The sequence below is a fragment of the Catharus ustulatus genome, chromosome 4, assembly GCF_009819885.2.
Source record: "Catharus ustulatus isolate bCatUst1 chromosome 4, bCatUst1.pri.v2, whole genome shotgun sequence".
NCBI lineage: Eukaryota > Metazoa > Chordata > Aves > Passeriformes > Turdidae > Catharus > Catharus ustulatus.
The window spans coordinates 42,660,743-42,679,096 of NC_046224.1; the positions used below are offsets into that span (position 1 = coordinate 42,660,743).

Genomic DNA, 18,354 nt, shown 5'->3' on the forward strand with positions numbered 1-18,354 from the left:
TACTGTATTTCTATTTTAATTTCCCTAGAAAAGAACTGTTATTCCTAACTCCCATATCTTTGCCTGAAAGCCCCTTGATTTCAAAATTATAATAATTTGGAGAGAGGGGGTTTACATTCTCAATTTCAAAGAGAAGCTCCTGCCTTTCTCAGCAGACACCTGTCCTCCAAACTAAAACAGCAACTTTTTGTTCTTTGTCCATATATAAGCCGCACCTGATTATAAGATGCACTTTGGGTTCGGACCAATATTTTGGTCAAAATGGTGCGGTTTATAATTGTGAAATTACTGTACTTGTTTTTACTAACATTTCTTTGAGAGAGACAAAGGGGGAATAGGACCTGAGAACAGACTGGAAGACATCCAGCAACCTTCAGATTATAACCGTCTGATGATTTTAGTTAAACCTGATGGCACTCCTTAGCATCATTAAAGTTAACAGTTCTTGCCAGTAGCTAAAGAGCTACTTGGATGGTCAAGATGAGATGTGACAGAGGCTCAGATGCAGAGACTTCAATTTACACACTAAGTAAAAATGGTGTGTGTGGCAATGGCAATAATAAGAGTTCTTCATATAGCAGAGAGGAGAATACTGACCTTCTCTACCATAATACCTTTTCATACTACTTAGCTCCTGCCATTTTCAAATCAATGTTCCTTCATCTTGCCCAGAACAATGGCTAATCCTTTTGTAAAACAAAGATTTGGAGGAAGACTTAACATGGAAGCTAAAGTTTCTATAAAAGTCAACAGACTTGCCATTTTAGGTGCATGTATCTGAGTTATTCACAGACAAGTGATTTTCATAGTGTGGTCAACACATTCCTGTGAGCACTTCTTTACAAGTAGCACTTAAATATTCTTTTGTATGATGAACAGCTGCATACCTGTTCCTGTCAGCCACTTGTAAATCACGTTTTTTCAAACACGCTCCCCCCCACCCATTACCATACAAGCAACTGTTGTGCTAACATTAAGAATGACACATAATAAAGGAAAGGTCTTTTCAAGGAAGCCCTTCACCCATTTAAGGTCTCTCCCACAGAGAAAATTGTTACATCTTACAGCTGTATTACTGCCTGAGGCAGAAAGTTGAGCAGGTATGGAAAGGATTAAGTTTGAACAGTAGAATTGCTAAGGAATATTTCCACATCATGAAATAAGACAAAACATGAAGAGTAAGAGTTAGATTTAATGATCAGTGAACATTATGACTGAACTCAGTTCTTATACTTCTTTTCTTTCTGAGAATTATGGAAAACATCAGGTTTAGGTTATTGGTAGCATATTTAAACAAAAATATATGCATTGCACAAGGATAAAAGCAATACTGAAATGGGAAAGATTTCTGTTTCCTATAAGAAATTAAAATAATGCACTAGCGAGAAAGTGTAAATGGGAATATTTTAGTAGCCAAAATAAATATTTAATAAAAACCACATACCCAAGACAAAGTATCAAAACAACAGAACATAGCATTTGAAAGGATACTACCTACATTGCCTTGTGTTAAACATAACTAAAATCAGTGTTGTAATTATCACACTGCCTTGAGCAAACATTGCTTATATTAGTGTTGTAAAAAGTCATGAGAATAGAAATACTGTTGCAATGACAGAAATAATAAAACCAGATTGCTATAAACAAGGAAGAATTTACTACACCCAAGGAGTCAATCCACAGCCATTGATACAAAGTCAACAAAATGGACTACTGCATAGCATACTGGTTACTGTACCAAAGTGCATTTATCAGCATTCAATGAACTGGGGAAGAAACCACCATTTTTAATATAATTTTTAAAAACAATCAGATGATTGACAGTTGAAGAAACCCCACACATTTCCTTTAAAATAAAAAAGCAGCGTCTAAAGATCTTAAGAGCACCGTAAGATTTCTTACCGGATAAAAGAGTACAAAGCATTAACATTGTAAAAGAGAACACCTAAAAGTTAATATATCATTCCATATTTAGAATGCAACTGAAAATTTTAGTGTGTTGTTGCATCCTCCTATACTACATCCAGTGGCATTTTGATGACTTTATTAAGTTCTGGAAACAAATAATGCAAAGAAAAACTTTTTCTTGTACAGTAGTGGTGTAGAAAAATTTCAGCTGATGTGTAAACTTAAATGCAGATAATGAGAATACAAACAGATTTGTTGGGGGAAAGGAGTGTCTGGCTTATCCCAGTAATTCACCATTCAGTTCTTCCACTGAGTCTTTGAAAGTAGAATTACTTAATATCCCTGACTACCAACGACTTTTATGAGTGCTATTTTCTCACTATTAAGGATTCTGCATTGAAGATTTTTCTCAACCCTTTATCCTTCAATTCCCACCCATCCCTCCATCATATTTAAAAGTTGTGGTTTTCTCACATAGAGCATTGTAATGCCTTTTGCTGCCTGATAAGTGATATGCAGTCAACATTATTTCTATTTTCAAAGCACTGAGAACACTTTCCAGTGGGTTTACAAATTAAACAATAATTAAAAATAGTATTCTCCCCTTATTCTTTCATGGCATGGTAAACACTATTCACCATTTAATATACGTTCAATTTCTTCTAGTCTTTTCAATGCAGCAACTCTCTTTTTCTCAATGTCTTTGATTTCTTTTGTAGATTTTTTTTGAGTCTCTTTGTCCACACTGCTTTTCTCTGTTGGTTTCTTATTTTTTGAGTGCTCTTTATTATCAACTGTTGATTGGGTGGTTGTCTTCTCACTTTTTGCCTCTTTCGAATTCTGAAATGAATTTTTTTTTGCTTCTGTAGCTGCAGTCCCATCTGATGGAAGTGATGACTGTTCCATAGCACCAAGTGATGCAATTTTACTCCTAACTATGTTTAGATGACGTTGAATATACTCTTCATGAGGTGCCAGTGCTAGTGTTTCAACCAGACATTTTTCTGCCTTTATTAAATCTTTTTCTTCAAAATAAACCACACAAAGATTATGTTTTCCTTGTACATTGTTGGGATCCAGTTCCAAAATCTTTTCAAAACACATTTTTGCTCCAACAATATCCTTCTTTTGGTTCATAAGGATATCTCCTTTCAAAATCAGACCTTTGGTATGATCAGGGTAGTATCTCAGTAGGTCTTCCAAGACAGGCAAAGCCATCAATTCTTTTCCTGTCTGAGAATAAAGGAGGGCCAAATTGAACAAAGCACTTCGGAAGTTTGGCTGTAACCTTATAGCTTTCTTCATCCATGCCTCTGCTTCTGTGTCTTTTTTGTCATCCATTGCTAGCATACCCAAATTGAAGTACCCATTTGAATCCTGAGGTTCTTCCTTCACATAATGTAGCAGTCTTTGTTTAGCCTCAGGTCTAAGTCGAGCATCACCTAAGTGACAGAAAATGCATTTAATTCTCAAGATACTTCCTGAAACAACTATTCTGAAGAATTTTTAGACTGCAAAATATTGATTTTTATACAAATTAAAATGCAACTGTAAAATGGAAAGGGTTTAAAATGCTACTTTTTATCATGGCTGTGTAACAGCAAAAGAAAATGTTATCTACCTTCTTTATAGATGAAACTACATACAGTTGACTTCTAGCCAAAGTCAGAATCATTACTCTATCAGCTGATGAATGATATTTAGGTTTGGTGTAACAGATACAAGAGGTGTCTCTACACGCTTTAAAGAAATTATTTTCATGCACAGTTGAACAAATGGAATGCAGAGGAGACATCAGTTCTGACAAATCAGCTCTTACAGAGGCAAGCTTTGAGTGGAAGTTCTCATTATATTAAAGACAGATTGAAAGAGTTTAGACAGAGAACACATAGGGTGACTTCTAATGTAGCCAGGTTAGGATATCTTCTAACACCAAAACAATAAAACCTGTAACCCCAATATTTTAATTTGCATCAAAGTTTAAAAAAGACTTAGTAAAACAATTTCGTCTGACAATTACCAGGATTACAAGATATGCTTGTGATCTCTGCTATTTTACTGAACATATTTTAATAATGAATTCCAGACACAGACTTACTGAAAGATAGGGGAACTGCTTACATCTGCCCTCTTTCTCCTCCCCCCGCAACAATGTTGCACCTTCTATTATGAATAAATTAGTATTAAATAGTTAATTCTTCTTCTTGTTTGAAGCTGCTTGTAATTGTACAGATAAGGAACATGGCATATCTCAAACTACCTAACTTAGAATGTGAGAAAAGATAGAAAATGATCAAGTGTCCTCAGCTTCAATCAACTCTGTTTCATCCTATTAGGTATAAGACATGTATTTGTAAAGGATTCTCAAAGGTTGACTGAAAGCTCACACAGTCTTGTACATCTGTACACAAACTCTGAGATAAGGTGTGCTGACTTAGAAAGGCCATGGAATAGAAGAGACGTTGAGAGAGAGATTGAACTAGAAACAAGTTTCAAACTATGGCCTTGCAAAAAGGCCAGATATTTCAGAGAACTAGAACTGTAAAAGATGCGTTGTGGCAAGACAATCCACTGTCCAACACTTAGGGACAGTTTACCATCCCAACAAAAGGGAAACAAATCTTAGCAGCTCACTTGCCAAATACTCTTTGTAACAGCCTTAATTCACTAAGGGCTCACACCCTTACTCACAGAGCTATACATAGGAAAAAACAAACTCATGAAAATCCAACAGAATTCATCCTAATTAGCAGTATCACAGAAAATCCTACAAAAACATTCATATTTCTACAGCTGGACTTAAAAATCTAGTTATATCTCTGGGTTTGAGTCAATAATTAAATCCATCACTATAAATGCAAACCAGGTATTTCACATATTTTTCTAGATATAATCTTTAAAGATATAAGGCATTATTTTGAAGATGTTTGAGTAACACTATTCCTTACATGTGTGAGATATTTTATTGTAAAATAGCATTTGCAATAAAGATGCTGATCAGCTAAGGTGTGTGTACACTTCGCACAATTTCCATACACTACAAATTACAAAGCTATAACAAATAGTTTCTTTTTTTGATGATGCTATGTACTTTCCAAAAACAAAAGTTAATTAAAAAAAAATTATTAGTATGGCTCCTATAAATGAAAATATGCAATATGAATAGAAGAGACAATTAGTGTACCAGATTCCTGCATTAGCAGAGCCGAGTTGAATAATGCCAGTTTATGCATTGGGTTGAGTTCCAGTGCTCGGTTGAAATTCTTCAGGGCTTCTGTTGGATCTTTCAGTTCAATGTAAACAATTGCCAAGTTGTACCACAGGTCTGCATTGGTTCTGTCTAGTTCTAGAGCTCTGAGATAAGCCTCCTTAGCTTTCAGAGGCTTGTTCATTTTTAAAAGCAATTCTCCCCTGTTGAAGAACCATACTTTTATTGTTAGCAATACAAAAATTGACAGGTTTTTTTAAAGTTTGCCTTCCTATAGACAGTAGACATTAGATAAGTGTATTTTTTATTTTGTTAATTTTAAGCACAAAGCAATACAAGACCCTCTTTTACGTTCTATTCCTAAAGCTTTCAGCTCTCAAAATCCTGAATACAACAAATGCATAAACAGGATAATAACAAAAAAAAGAAGTGATCAAGGATGCTAGATTTGGCTCTGTAATTACACTGCAAAGCTATAGTTCAGGCATCTTTGAGCCTCCCTAAGTCCCAGTGGGAATCACAACAAACAAAATAGTGGACAGAAGCCTCAACACCCACATGCACATTACTCAACTAAAATGCAATTAATGTAAACTAAATAGTTAGGACTTGCATTTTCTTTAACAAAAGGTACAAAGAATACTCCATGATTCACAATAACCAAAAGCTTTTTAGCTCAAAACTAAACTATGAAGTTAGTAGAGATTCATAAAGAAATCTAACACAAGTGTCTTTCTATATAATGTTTGAATACAGAACCTGGAAATATGCCATTTGAAGCAGGAATTTAAAAGAACAGACTTGTAATGAATAATTGATTATCGTCCTAAATTTTTAACTTCTCACTTGGCAACAAAACAATTTCAGCATCTAATTGAACTGTACAAACTAATACCGCACATATTACTGCAAATACAAAACACTAGGTTTGTTCAAGAATATGGATCTCTAAAATGAGAAAATATACCTGCTGATGTAAGCCTGCTTGAAATCTGGTCTCATACTAATTGCTTGTCGATATAACTGATCTGCTTCTTCGAGACGTGATTCATTTGCTCGAATTAAGTTTGCAAGATTGATATAAACGTTTAGATGATTAGGAGCAACTCTTGCTGCATACTTTTTCCCTGGAATAATCTGTCAGAGAGAATATATGTAGCAAACACAGGTGAGCAAAAATATCAAAGATGATCAGTATAGAACTCCTTTTCACTCTGACACATTTGTTTTAGGGTACTACTGGACATTAGTGTGTAGGCTCTTAATAATGACAAAGAGCAATAAGTCTTTTCAAGAAAAATCATATCGAAAAATAAACAGAATATTTTTTATTCTTTATGTCTATGAAAACATAGATAACTTATTGTACAATATTTAAGATACCAGTTAATTTAGTTCATGTAGATAGTAACTGGAAACATAACAGACCTTGCAAAACTTTCCCCAGTCAGACAAAAATATTTCCTAAAGCCTAAACTGACATTGTCAGACATTCTCATTCCTTTTTATAACCCTTCAGCCTAAGAAAAGCATAAATAAGATTTTACAGCCAATGATTTGCCAACTGATATAGCAAATTAAGGGTAATGAGGAAAGATGAAAATGCTATGACATTGCAACTGCTGTACTGTTCATACTTTATCCATTTAGAATCTTCATACTGTTTTGCAGAACAAACTTTTAAATGCCATGCTTCTAATCAAAGGGCTGCTCATTTTTGTTGCCAGTCTCATTTTCACACATTCTTAAAAATACTACTCTCTTTTTCTCTAAAGAGCTTGAACAAGTAAAATTTCCTAGGTATAAATATAACTTAACAAATAGGAAAGGTGACAAAACGCATGTTTATAAAAGCATGTTCTGGTAAAATTTTTTTTTTTGTTGCTGTTGCGGCTACCTTCTCCAACCTCCAAGGAGGCTGTATTTAAGCGTTTTGTGAAGGGCTCAGAAACTCAGTCACCATCAATTTATTAGCTGTAAGTGAAAATAAACCAGTTGTGACTATAAACTGTAGGTTTTGGCTGCTGCTTTCTTTTATAACATCAATTTCAGGGAAAAAAAACAAAACCTCAACACAGCAGTATAAAAAGTAAATTAAAACAATTGTAGGGGAGTTCCAAGTTAGCAATGAGTGTATACAGCCTACTTTTTTTACAGATGCTTTTAAAAGAACACTGATAAACTTTGAAGTATAAAGCCACACAGAGCCACAGGAAAAATACAAAAAAGTATCACATATAAAGGTTCTGTCCTATGGTGGTAGATAAAAGTTACCAATTACCTGTGGCATCAATGATTTAGCAATCATATATGATTCTTCAGCTTCTTTAGTTTTGTTTAGGTTCTTGTAAGTTCGTCCTACATTCATGTGGGCACCGATATCATCTTGATAAAGAAAAGAATGAAATTTAAAGTATTTCCATGCACTGAGTATAATGAAATTAAACACCTCTGCATTCAAAGTAGCATGAAGTTCAGGTACTCTGATAGAAATCCCCATCTCCAAAAGAAGAAAGCAATTCTATCATTTTTCATCTTAATTATGAAGCCAATGATTTAACCATTAACTAAAGAGGGATTATAAAATTACACGGGAAACTAAAGTTTGAGGTCCTATCATACTTCCCTGTATCTAATTTCTAGCTATACTAGAGGCATATAAATTGAAGGTTATGTGTAATTCTTCTAAAAGCAAAGATTGTCCAATACTACCTAGAACAACTTCCGCAACGCTATGTAAAACGGATTAGTTGTGCATTTTGATACTATCTATTTTTTTATTTTCTTACACACTTCCTTTGTTAAGAAAAAAAAAGGCAATATTTATATTCCAGAAGAAATCACAGTTTAAGTTGATTCATAAAGAATATCATACAAGGAATAGTCTTGAAAGTATTTGCAGCTTTTTATAGATCGAAACCTTTCATAAAGAACTTTAGTTTATCTCCAAAAACCCCAGATCAATTAACTTACTATATGACATTGTTTGATGCTCAGTTGAATCAAAACAGTCCACTGAGAAGTTGTTAAGTAAGCTAAGTACACCGAAATACCAGGAGAGCAGAGATGGCAATTAGTCAAAGCTTTACCTGGTTGCACTTGTGTGGCCTGTATGAAAAACTGTAGAGCTCTTTCAAAATTTTTTTCATTTTCTAATGCATGCCCCACATTGTTCCATAGTTTCGCATTGTTCTTATTTACCTAAAACCAGAAAAAGACACCAAAGCAGAAGGCAGTAAGTTGAAATTATTTAACATTTGAGCTTCTCTTAACAATATCTTAAGACAAAAATGTACTACAAATGACAGAGTTCATAAAGCTTCTATATGCAAAGAATAACAAAACACTACATACAGAATGATTACACTGACCTTGTTGTGCAATACCGATTTGTTTTAGTTATTTGCCTCTAGAAATACCAAACATCTTAAAATTCATTGTAAGTGTTATGGGATGTTTTGCAAACTGCCTAATCATGCCATATGAATTTAGAAGAAATAATTCTATACATCAAACTTTTTGCAGATTTTTGTACTGAAATGTAACTTGCTTTCATCCAGACAAGAGAATAAATTCAACTGCTTTGACACAAGAAAAATTATCATCTATTTTCTGCATATGAATTGCTATGTGTGCATTACACTGTTTTTAAAGCATTCCCAAGAGAAACTAATTAAGATGCCAATACTCTCAATATGGAAATTAATTTGCCGAAACAAGCATAATTTTGTCCATTTTTATGATCTTCCACTGCGGCTTCTTAAGAACAGCAACAAGAACTTCCCATTATCCTTCCCAAGCAGAATACAGTACCTTTAAAGCTGACATAAACAAAGTGTACTCCGACTCCCAATCCCAGTTTCTGTGCAGTGTTTTTAAGGCATGAGTGAATAGCACCGCAGCCAAACAAACCCAAGAAATTTTTCTTAGCACACTATTGAATAAAACAAAGATTTGTTGTAAGTACACCAACAATTCTAAATATTAGAATAAGTACCTCATATGCTAAAAGGTAAACAAAGGACCACATTTGGGATTAGCACACTCCAGAGCTTGAAAGAAAATACAGTAATTTCACAATTATAAGCCACACCATTTTGACTAAAATTTTGGTCCGAACACAAAGTGCAGCTTATAATCAGGTGCGGCTTATATATGGACAAAGAACAAAAAGTTGCTGTTTTAGTTTAGAGGACAGGTGTCTGCTGAGAAAGGCAGGAGCTTCTCTTTGAAATGGAGAATGTGAACCCCCTCTCCAAATTATTATAATTTTGAAATCAAGGGGCTCTCAGGCAAAGATATGGGAATTAGGAATAACAGTTCTTTACTAGGGAAATTAAAATAGAAATACAGTACTACAAAGAAACAAACTCCAAACCCTGACAAAGTCAGAGTACAACCTGACACCTCGTCCGGCAGGGTGTTGGTAGCAGTCCCATTAAATGGTGGCTGCATCCTCCTGCAGTGACAGATGTGGTTCAGTTGAAGCAGTGCTCCTGTACAAAGTGCAGTTTCCCTCTAAAGGTCCAGTAGTGATGTGGAGAAATCTAGTTTCCCTCTGGAATCCAGTGGAAAAAGGGACTGACTACCTTAGTGTCCCAAAACCTCTGTTTTTATCTTGGTAAGAAATGTTGGGCTCTTCCCCCTGGCTGGAGCAATTTCCAATGGGATGCAGTAATTTTATCAGTCACACAGTGGGACTCAATGGGCCATTAGCAGAAAATTACTCTCTGGAGGAAGGATGGATTGTGAAAAGATAAAGAACAATGCCCTGCCTGGTTTCAATGGATGGCCCATTAGCAGAATATCTCTCACGGAGATAAGGATCACTGCCCCCATCCTCAATAGATGGTGATAGAATAGATACCTTTTATCACACTCTGTATTGTAACATGCGGCTTATAATCAGTTGCGGCTTATGTGTGGACAAAGAATGAAAAGTTGCCGACACCCAGAAGTGTGGGTTATACTCAGCGCGGCTTATAATCATGAAATTACTGTAATGTTTAATTTCAAATGAATTTTGTTTACCTGGTTTTGTTGTTAGGACCACGTAACTCCCTTAATAAGAACAAGCCCAATTCACATAACACAACAGAATTAGTATAGAACGTTTACAGAAATGATACTTCTCTTAAAAATTATCTGTAATTTAGGACAGTAAGTGTGATGCCAAAAAGTGAGGTTCTCCAAAACACTATACAAAATGTTGGAACATGAAAAAAACAACTAAAAGAAATCAGCTCATACTTTGGTTTCACATCAGACAATTCCACAAATTCTATACTGCACACATCACCAATCTTTCCCACACTTAGTGGAGAGGACTGTAGAGACTCCCCAATCTTCCATAAGCAAATGTAGTCCTAGTGCTACTGTAATACCTAAGTAGGAGAAAGGTTTAGTGTCTTTCTAGCAATTTTATTTTTCAAGCTGCAAACTGGGGCAAATACCACTCTGTGACATGTTTGTCAAGAATAATCCTCATTTTGTGTAGTTTGTATTATTCTGGAGTTTAAACATGACATATATAAAACATATACCTTAACATGGTGATCATTTGATTTCTGAATTCCAATTCAACTATAAAAAAGATGTCAAACATTCAACAGCCTTCCCACTATTATGAATACCATTTGTTTAAAAAAAAAAAATCTCATCCCTGAGTGGATATACAGGTGTTCACCCTTAACAGCTATTTCTTACATTTGACTTATGGAAAAGTTGCTAACTCTGCTACCTACTTCACAGGGGTTTACTAAAAACTGCAAGTTTTTTCCCTCCTCTGTTTCTAAGGTTAAAAAATGCATGTTTGGCTACCATGTTTGGTTTTAAAAATACTAAAAAAGTGGAACTGTAAAATTAAGAGAGTAATTCTAAAACACTACCAAAGTGATCAATGAGTAATGGCATATACAGTAATTTGTGTGCCCATCAGGCTTACTGTTTTTCTTTCCACACATTTCTAAAGCAAGGAGCCTTCTCTTTCTCATTTTAGAGGATGGTTTTCCAGTATTTTTGTAGTAAATGACACTAGCTGCCTAATTTTTCTCCCCAGTCATCCTCTCCTGGCTCCTTGCTTTAACATCACTCTTAACTTTTACTGTCTCATGGTGGAATTTGTGAAAAATCCACACTCCCACAATCTATCACTAATTTCTCATTATCCAGATGCTGTCAGCTTCAGCAGCACCAGGTTAGTGTAAGTTTTACTGCAAGGCCTCATCTCTAACAATAGCAGTCAGAGACTGCAAATTGCTGCCTTTTCATTTGCCTAACAGGCATTAGCATGCCACTGGGCTAAGAAGGGTAAATCATTCACCTCAGCGGGAGGTATGATCAGAGCAATGCAGAAGGTATCAGAAAACACAAAAGCATGTGCAAAACATGCTTCTAGAACACATTTTTAAAGAGAAATTGTAAACCAAATAATTATTTTGTTTAAGAAATACTGAATGCCTCTGACACGCATTCCTAGCATGGAACTTCTGAAAATTGAATCTTTTACTGATTAAATTATCAGAAAGTTTAATTTGCTAACATACATATATTGTATAAACTTCAGTCAGTAATCAACTTTGCATGAAGTTAAACCAGTTTTGATTTATACTCATCTCTTATTTTCATAGAAGATAACAATTTTTTATGGCCGTGCAAGCTTTCCCATTAGGGCTTTTATCAGTATGAATTTATTTACCTTTTATTTGATAATTTCTTCCATCCATGTGCTACTAAAATGCAGAATCCCATGCTAGGAACATATAACACCCGTTCTGCTACTACGAATCCAACAGGAAAAAACAGGTTTGATGCAGGAATGAATGGCAGCACTATTAAGCAGAGTGCCTAGAAAGGAAATATAAATAAGTAATCAAGATACTGGCAGTGACAAACTGTGCCCAAGAAAAAAGTTACAAATGACATATAATCCCATAAAACCAGACAGACATAGTACATATTTGGTCTTTTTTTTTAATATCCAGATCTGTTTTACACTGAGATCACTGAATATGGCAAGTAGTAACCTTAAATAAAAAGTCTATTTGCTTGAAAGTCTAATTTGCTTTTCTATACTACAAAAAGAGGACAAACTAATAGGATCAAAGGATTAATTAAATTCAAAATAATGTTTTAATAAGAGTTCCAGATACAGAAACAAGACAGAGTAAAAACCTTGGACATCATCTAACAATTAAAAATTTGTATCAGCTTATTTGAGGCATAAAGCAGCTATTTTTACAGTACAATAGAGTCTGTTTTGTGTTTCCGTAAGAAATGTGAATAACAGATCCAGTCACTGAATAAGTATGTTTTTGGACAGAGTGCTAAAAGCACCTCAAAGTATTTGAAATTACAATAAACTAAGAACTGTTCTAGTTCTTAGGTTGGGGACTGACTTCTTATCAAAAATTGTAAGAGACAAAGAAATCCATCTGCTGCAAAGAAAGTGGACATGACCAGTTGCATTAAGTCCCGATGACTGTTAGGTAGCAGCTTTTCAATCTCTGTTTTCAGAAAAGACATGAATAATTATTTCAAAATATGTGGTCTCCAAGTTATAAAAAACCCAAAAAACCCCACAAAAATAAACCTACAGAAATGCAACGCTTCTTTGAAGAGGAATTTACTAGAAACTTACAGTACAACTGGCTGTCCACATTTAAGCATGACATTAACTGCCTCTTCCATGCTAAAACAATTAAATAATCCAGTTTGAAAATCAACCTAGGATTATACATACAATAACGTAACACTGATTTAAAACTTCAAGCAAGATTTTATCTCTTATTTCAAGGATATTTCAAGAATATGCACATTAACAGAGCTCAGCTGCTTCTTTAAGCTCCATGAAAACAAAAACACAACTGAGTCTCACAATATTGATTACTTGGGGACATTAATGGCTTACTGGAATGCAGCTTTGGTCTATTGTATTGTTTCACTTTGTAGTACGTAACAATTAATATTTAAAATAAAATTTTGCATTCCCATTTCCTATGAAATTAGCTTTCAGACGCTTCAATGCTGAAGAAAACCCGTTTCATATTGAAAGTTGTATAAACAATATAGGTACAGATTAAAGGAAAAGAACTTGCATTAAAACATGACTGTACAGTGTCAGGTGACATTGAGGCTTGCATGCTGGAGAGAATGATCTCAGAAAATCCTTCCTATAAAGGGTACTTGGAATAATAAAAACACATATAAAAATACCACCCTCAAACAAAACCTAACTGACTTACATCAAGGTATGCTGACAAACCCATTAACCCTTTCCTCTTCTGAACTTCACCAGGTAGGGAATAAACAAAAATGCAGGGAAATAAACAACCTAAAATTCAGGAGCTTTCCAACAACAACAAAAAAATTAACCACTCCCCATACATATTTTTTTTCCTACTAACTGTGCAGTGGAGAAAAACTTACATCTCACCTTATATAAGGAGAAAAATGCAACTACTCCATTGCGCATTTGAAGCACGGTAAAACTCATTTTCCAAACATGTCACCTAGCACACTTATTATATCAATAAGCTATCTAAATTTCTTCTCTTCATACACTATTTCCAAATTCAGAACAAGTGATTTCATCTGCAATACTAGGTATAATTTTCACTGGTTTTCTAGTGAAATATATTGCCTCACTTCAGTGACAAGACAAGAAAAAACATATGAGTCAGAACTATAATATAAGCCCTTTTAGAAGTGAATCAAAATTTGTCAGCTGCTTAGCAAAGAACCACTTAAATCTTAGGTTATGCATAAATATTTCCACCCATCTGAAACTTTTGTTGGTTGATAAACACACTAAAAAAATACATTATTTCTGAAGCAGACTAAGATAAACGCATGCAGGTTTGCTGTACACATAACTACACCACTGAACTATTAAAAAGTATGGTATCAGGTTATCATTCAGTTTGTAAAAACTTGCAATGGAATCAAAAATTGATGACTTTTTTTTCAAAAACACAAGCTCTTTGATCCTTCCCATTTCTTCCAAAATATTCTCTCCTGTTAATCCATCTTAGTTTTAAGATCATATATAATAATGAATAGACTGACAGAAACTGATCTTACAGCTCGACAAAATTAGTTTTTCATAATATGAAAACAACTTACAGAAGAAAAACAAAACAACAATAACAAAAGTGGAAACCTTATTCTTAAATGCAAAAATATGTCCTTTTTTTTACACCTATGAGAAAGAACATTAAATCTCTTGCTAAATACACATCATGACTACTGACATTTAAATAAAGTAGACAGCTTGCAGGATGAAAATGCATTCTGGTCCTTGAAACACATTTAAATTCGATTGAAAGCCCCCATGTGCCAGTTGAGCTCTGAATATCTGAGAAATTCTGCAATACATAACAAGGGGCATATTTACTCTCATCTGACAATCACATACTTAATTGCAATTTAGCAGTTTTGTCCCTATAGACAATTTTCCTCTTGTATGTTCATTTTAGCCCAAAAGGAGACGCACATAGTACCTCTGGGTCAGAGCAGATTACATGTCTGACCATACAATCTGAGCCACTTTTTTAACACAAGGACAAAAACAGTGCATCATTCATACCATCAATACTGTCTTGGAGGAATCCCCAGGGTATCTGAGACTGAAGACCATCAAAGATCCCAGAAAGCAAAAGAAGGTAAGGGTGGCAACATTTCTAACATCTAACAAAGATTCCACAAGAGGAATAGTTCCCATTGTCCAGTCACAGCATAATTCTGAAGGATTGAGAAGAAGCCAAGCATTTACAGGGAGGAGGTAGTTGAAAGTCAGCTGTCTTGCTGGGGATGGACTAACAGCAGCAGGGTTATCAAACCTAAAGCAAAAGAAAGGACAAAAAGGAGCTTTTAATAAAGAAAGATATTGTCTTGATTCACTTTGAAGCAAACTATAGAGTCACAGCTACAACTACTAAATATAGACATGTAAAATATCCTAATCTTCCTGCATTTGTCAGGTATGAAACCATGCACAATGATTCATTGAAGAGAGGGACAGAGCCTCATCCATGTTTATGAAACTGTTTTGGGATATAATCAACATAAGTCTGAAGAAACAGAACGGATTTACACCTCAAGTTCAGTGGTCCTTGCTCATGTTTTTAATAATATGTTTCATTTTTTCGGGGACAGTTAGATCCTTGTATTTCTACATTGCTCAAACTTAAGATAAATTAATTTTTCAACTCTAATGTCATTGATATACACTTATCTTCAAGTAGTCTATCTGAAGACAAACATGTTTTCGACATAGTTCATACCTAAAATGTAGAATATATGCTGCATGTAGAAGACGAAAGATTTAAGATGTTTGAGAACTCAGCCAAGGTTCAAATACAGAGAGAATTAAAAATATGTAAGCAATAAGACATTTAATTTCTGAACTTCTAAGATAAACTATTGACTGCAAACTTTTTAAAATGGCTGCCTGCTCAGATACCTCAATATTCGGACATTTTAGTCAACAGTTGCTGGAATATATCATTCAGCAATTTCACAAAAATGCAGTACTGTACAGACATTGAATAATATTATTAAAATATGTGACTAACACTTAAGTTCATACATTTTGGTCATTTCATTCCAACTTCATTAAGTCACATCTTATTTACAAACAATAATAAATAAAAAAAATTACTCTTACCTTGTAAACACGGGAAGCTGAGATTGGATAACCTGGACTCTGACAACTACAAGCAGGAGGGTACTGAACATTAGGACTATGAGCTTCAACAGTGTTTGGAGCATAGAGAAAGGAATACTGCCCTTCCCTCGAAGAATCTGTACAGCTGTGTCCAATAATGCTGGCAAGGTGTACTGTAAATTAAAAAATTGTTTATAATCAGACAGGGTACTCATTACTCCCTTAGATAAGTAGGAGCTGCCTAATATTTTTTTCCTTGGTTATCTCTACACATCTGCTCCCAATATTTAAGTCAGTTTCTTAGTGCCTTCATGAAAGGTCTCTATTCTAATAAACTATTCAAGTATTCTTGCTAACACTATCATAGCTGAACCTGTACACCTGTAACTATCTTGTGCTTAAAGATCAAAAATTTGAAAAATTGTACCATCTTCAGAGGCTTGAACAAATGAATAAAACCACAAAATAAACTCTCAAGAAGAAAAATCACTATTTTCAGAACTATCAGCCCCGCTGAAAATACGCCCTATAAACAAAATTCCTTACAAATGACAGAAATACTATTCACTTCCTGATTAGCCCTGGCTCTCTATTTCATGCCTCTACTACAGTAAGGCATCACTCCTTGCTTCATGAACATCATAATCTTGCACAGTTTCCCATTACATAAGCTAATTTCTTCTCTGTGTACCTCCTTCCCTTTGTCGTCGTGACTTCTGCCAGTGATGATTTATTGCTTCACATAATACTAGTTGGCTAAACTACAGAAAGTGAAAGGTTTTTGAGGACTGGGAAAACTCTAAGTTCTCTGACACCTGTGCTTTCAGAAGAAGCCTCAGTTTGCATTTGATTTTTCCTACTCAATTGACTTACACAGTCTTGTTAAACTTTAAATTTAAACTTAAATTTAAGATGAGATCAAAAGCTACTAAAAAATGAAGACTGGGCTGAAAACCAGTGAAGTACTGGTGATTTCCTTAAAAATCCAGCTAGAAAATTGTATTTTAATTCACTAGACCTGCAAAGGCATTCGTTACAAAGACATTGATGTGATTTTGGTATTTTGGCCTTGATTATGTGTCCCCAGGATAGACAATCTTTCGCCTTTTATTGGTGCATTTTTTGCAAATTTTTCCTGCAAGTAATTAAGGAATAACTACTATAAAATTTTCTTAAAATATGCAATGCTACATTTAAAATGGCATTTATTTTGATTATTTAAAAGTTTAGAATTATTTAATTGCAGAAAAATCTTGTTTCTTTAAAGTAAAGTTACTATTAATTTAAAGGCTTATCAATGCTTAAAATGAAATATGTCATAATGGTATTCTTAGAACAATAAATTTCTTAAGAATATTACTTACAGTAATTTCACGAATACAAGCCGCACCAATTTGACCAAAATTTTGGTGGAAACCCGGAAGTGCGGCTAATATTCCGGGGCGGCTAATCTATTAACAAAATTCTAAAAGCTGCCAACACGGAAGTGAGAGCCCGCGGCAGCCCCAAGCCAAGCTGGAGCCCGGCCGGCCCCGGCAGAGGTGGGAAAGCCTGGCAGAGGCGGGGCCAGCAGTGTGGGGGGCGGGCGGCAGAGCCTGAGCCAGCAGGGCGGGGCAGGGAGGGCGGCAGAGCCTGAGCCAGCATGGCGGGGGAGCCCGGGAGAACTGGGGCTAGCAGTGCAGGGGAGCATGGCAGAAGCAGGAAGGCCGGCGGGTGGGGCTGCCTGGCAGCGGGGGAAGCCCAGCAGAATCGGGGCCAGCAGCGTGGGGGAGCCCGGCGGTGCGGGGGCCTGCAGTGCCGGCCAGGGCGAGGAAACGCGGCGGCGGTGCAGACGGGAGGGGGCGGCCGGCGAGCCTGGTGGCGGCAGCCCTGCCGGCGGGGCGAGCGAAAGCGGCGCTCGGCAAGCCACAGCGCGGCTCGCGAAAGTGCCGCTCGGCGAGCCAAAGCGCCGCTCGCGAAAGCGCCGCTCGGCGAGCCAAAGCGCCGCTCGCGAAAGCGCCGCTCGGCGAGCCAAAGCGCCGCTCGCGGGGGCGGGGCGGGCGCGGCGCGGGGCGAGCGAAAGCGGCAGCGGGGCGGGTGGCGAGCCCGGCGGCGGCAGCCCTGCCAGCCGGGCGAGCGAACGTGGCAGCGGGGCGGTGCTGACGGGAGAGGGGGGCCAGCGAGCCCGGCGGCGGCGGCAGCACCACCCGGCCAGCCCCGCCGAGCCGTGGCACTGAGCTGGGCCACCCGGCCCCGTCGGCAACCATGAGCGGGCCGAGCCTTCCTGGCCCCGCCCCGAGCCAGTAAAGCCCGCTATGCCGCGATCCTGTTACTAATTGGCCAATTTGTGAAAGCTGCGCACGGATTCTCGCGACGAACGAAAGTGCGGCTGATATTCGGGGTGCGGCTTATCTATTGACAAAGACAGCAACATTGTCGAGGCACCGGGGGTGCGGCTTATAATCCGTGCGGCTTGTATTCGTGAAACTACTGTACTTAAATAGGACTACTCTAAAACATCTGGTTACTCAACAGAAAATTATGAAACGAATTTGTATGTAATATGTTCTCTATTTTTACTACAGGGATTAAA

At 36.5% G+C, this 18,354-nt stretch overlaps 1 protein-coding gene across 2 annotated transcripts in view; it reads right to left on the minus strand.

Annotated features, from left to right (window-relative positions):
* Positions 1 to 1,172: 1,172 nt before the first annotated feature.
* The window catches only part of TMTC3 (transmembrane O-mannosyltransferase targeting cadherins 3), a 33,680-nt gene continuing 16,498 nt past the window's right edge, over positions 1,173 to 18,354 (minus strand). For both annotated transcript variants that reach the window (XM_033058041.2, XM_033058042.2), the window contains 9 exons: positions 15,783 to 15,955; positions 14,703 to 14,955; positions 11,814 to 11,962; positions 8,930 to 9,050; positions 8,206 to 8,317; positions 7,398 to 7,501; positions 6,084 to 6,253; positions 5,093 to 5,319; positions 1,173 to 3,350 (listed from right to left, as the gene is read on the minus strand). In XM_033058041.2, coding sequence (XP_032913932.1) covers positions 2,539 to 3,350; positions 5,093 to 5,319; positions 6,084 to 6,253; positions 7,398 to 7,501; positions 8,206 to 8,317; positions 8,930 to 9,050; positions 11,814 to 11,962; positions 14,703 to 14,955; positions 15,783 to 15,955 — 2,121 coding nt within the window. In that variant the 3' untranslated portion in view covers positions 1,173 to 2,538. The remainder of the gene's footprint in view (positions 3,351 to 5,092; positions 5,320 to 6,083; positions 6,254 to 7,397; positions 7,502 to 8,205; positions 8,318 to 8,929; positions 9,051 to 11,813; positions 11,963 to 14,702; positions 14,956 to 15,782; positions 15,956 to 18,354) is intronic.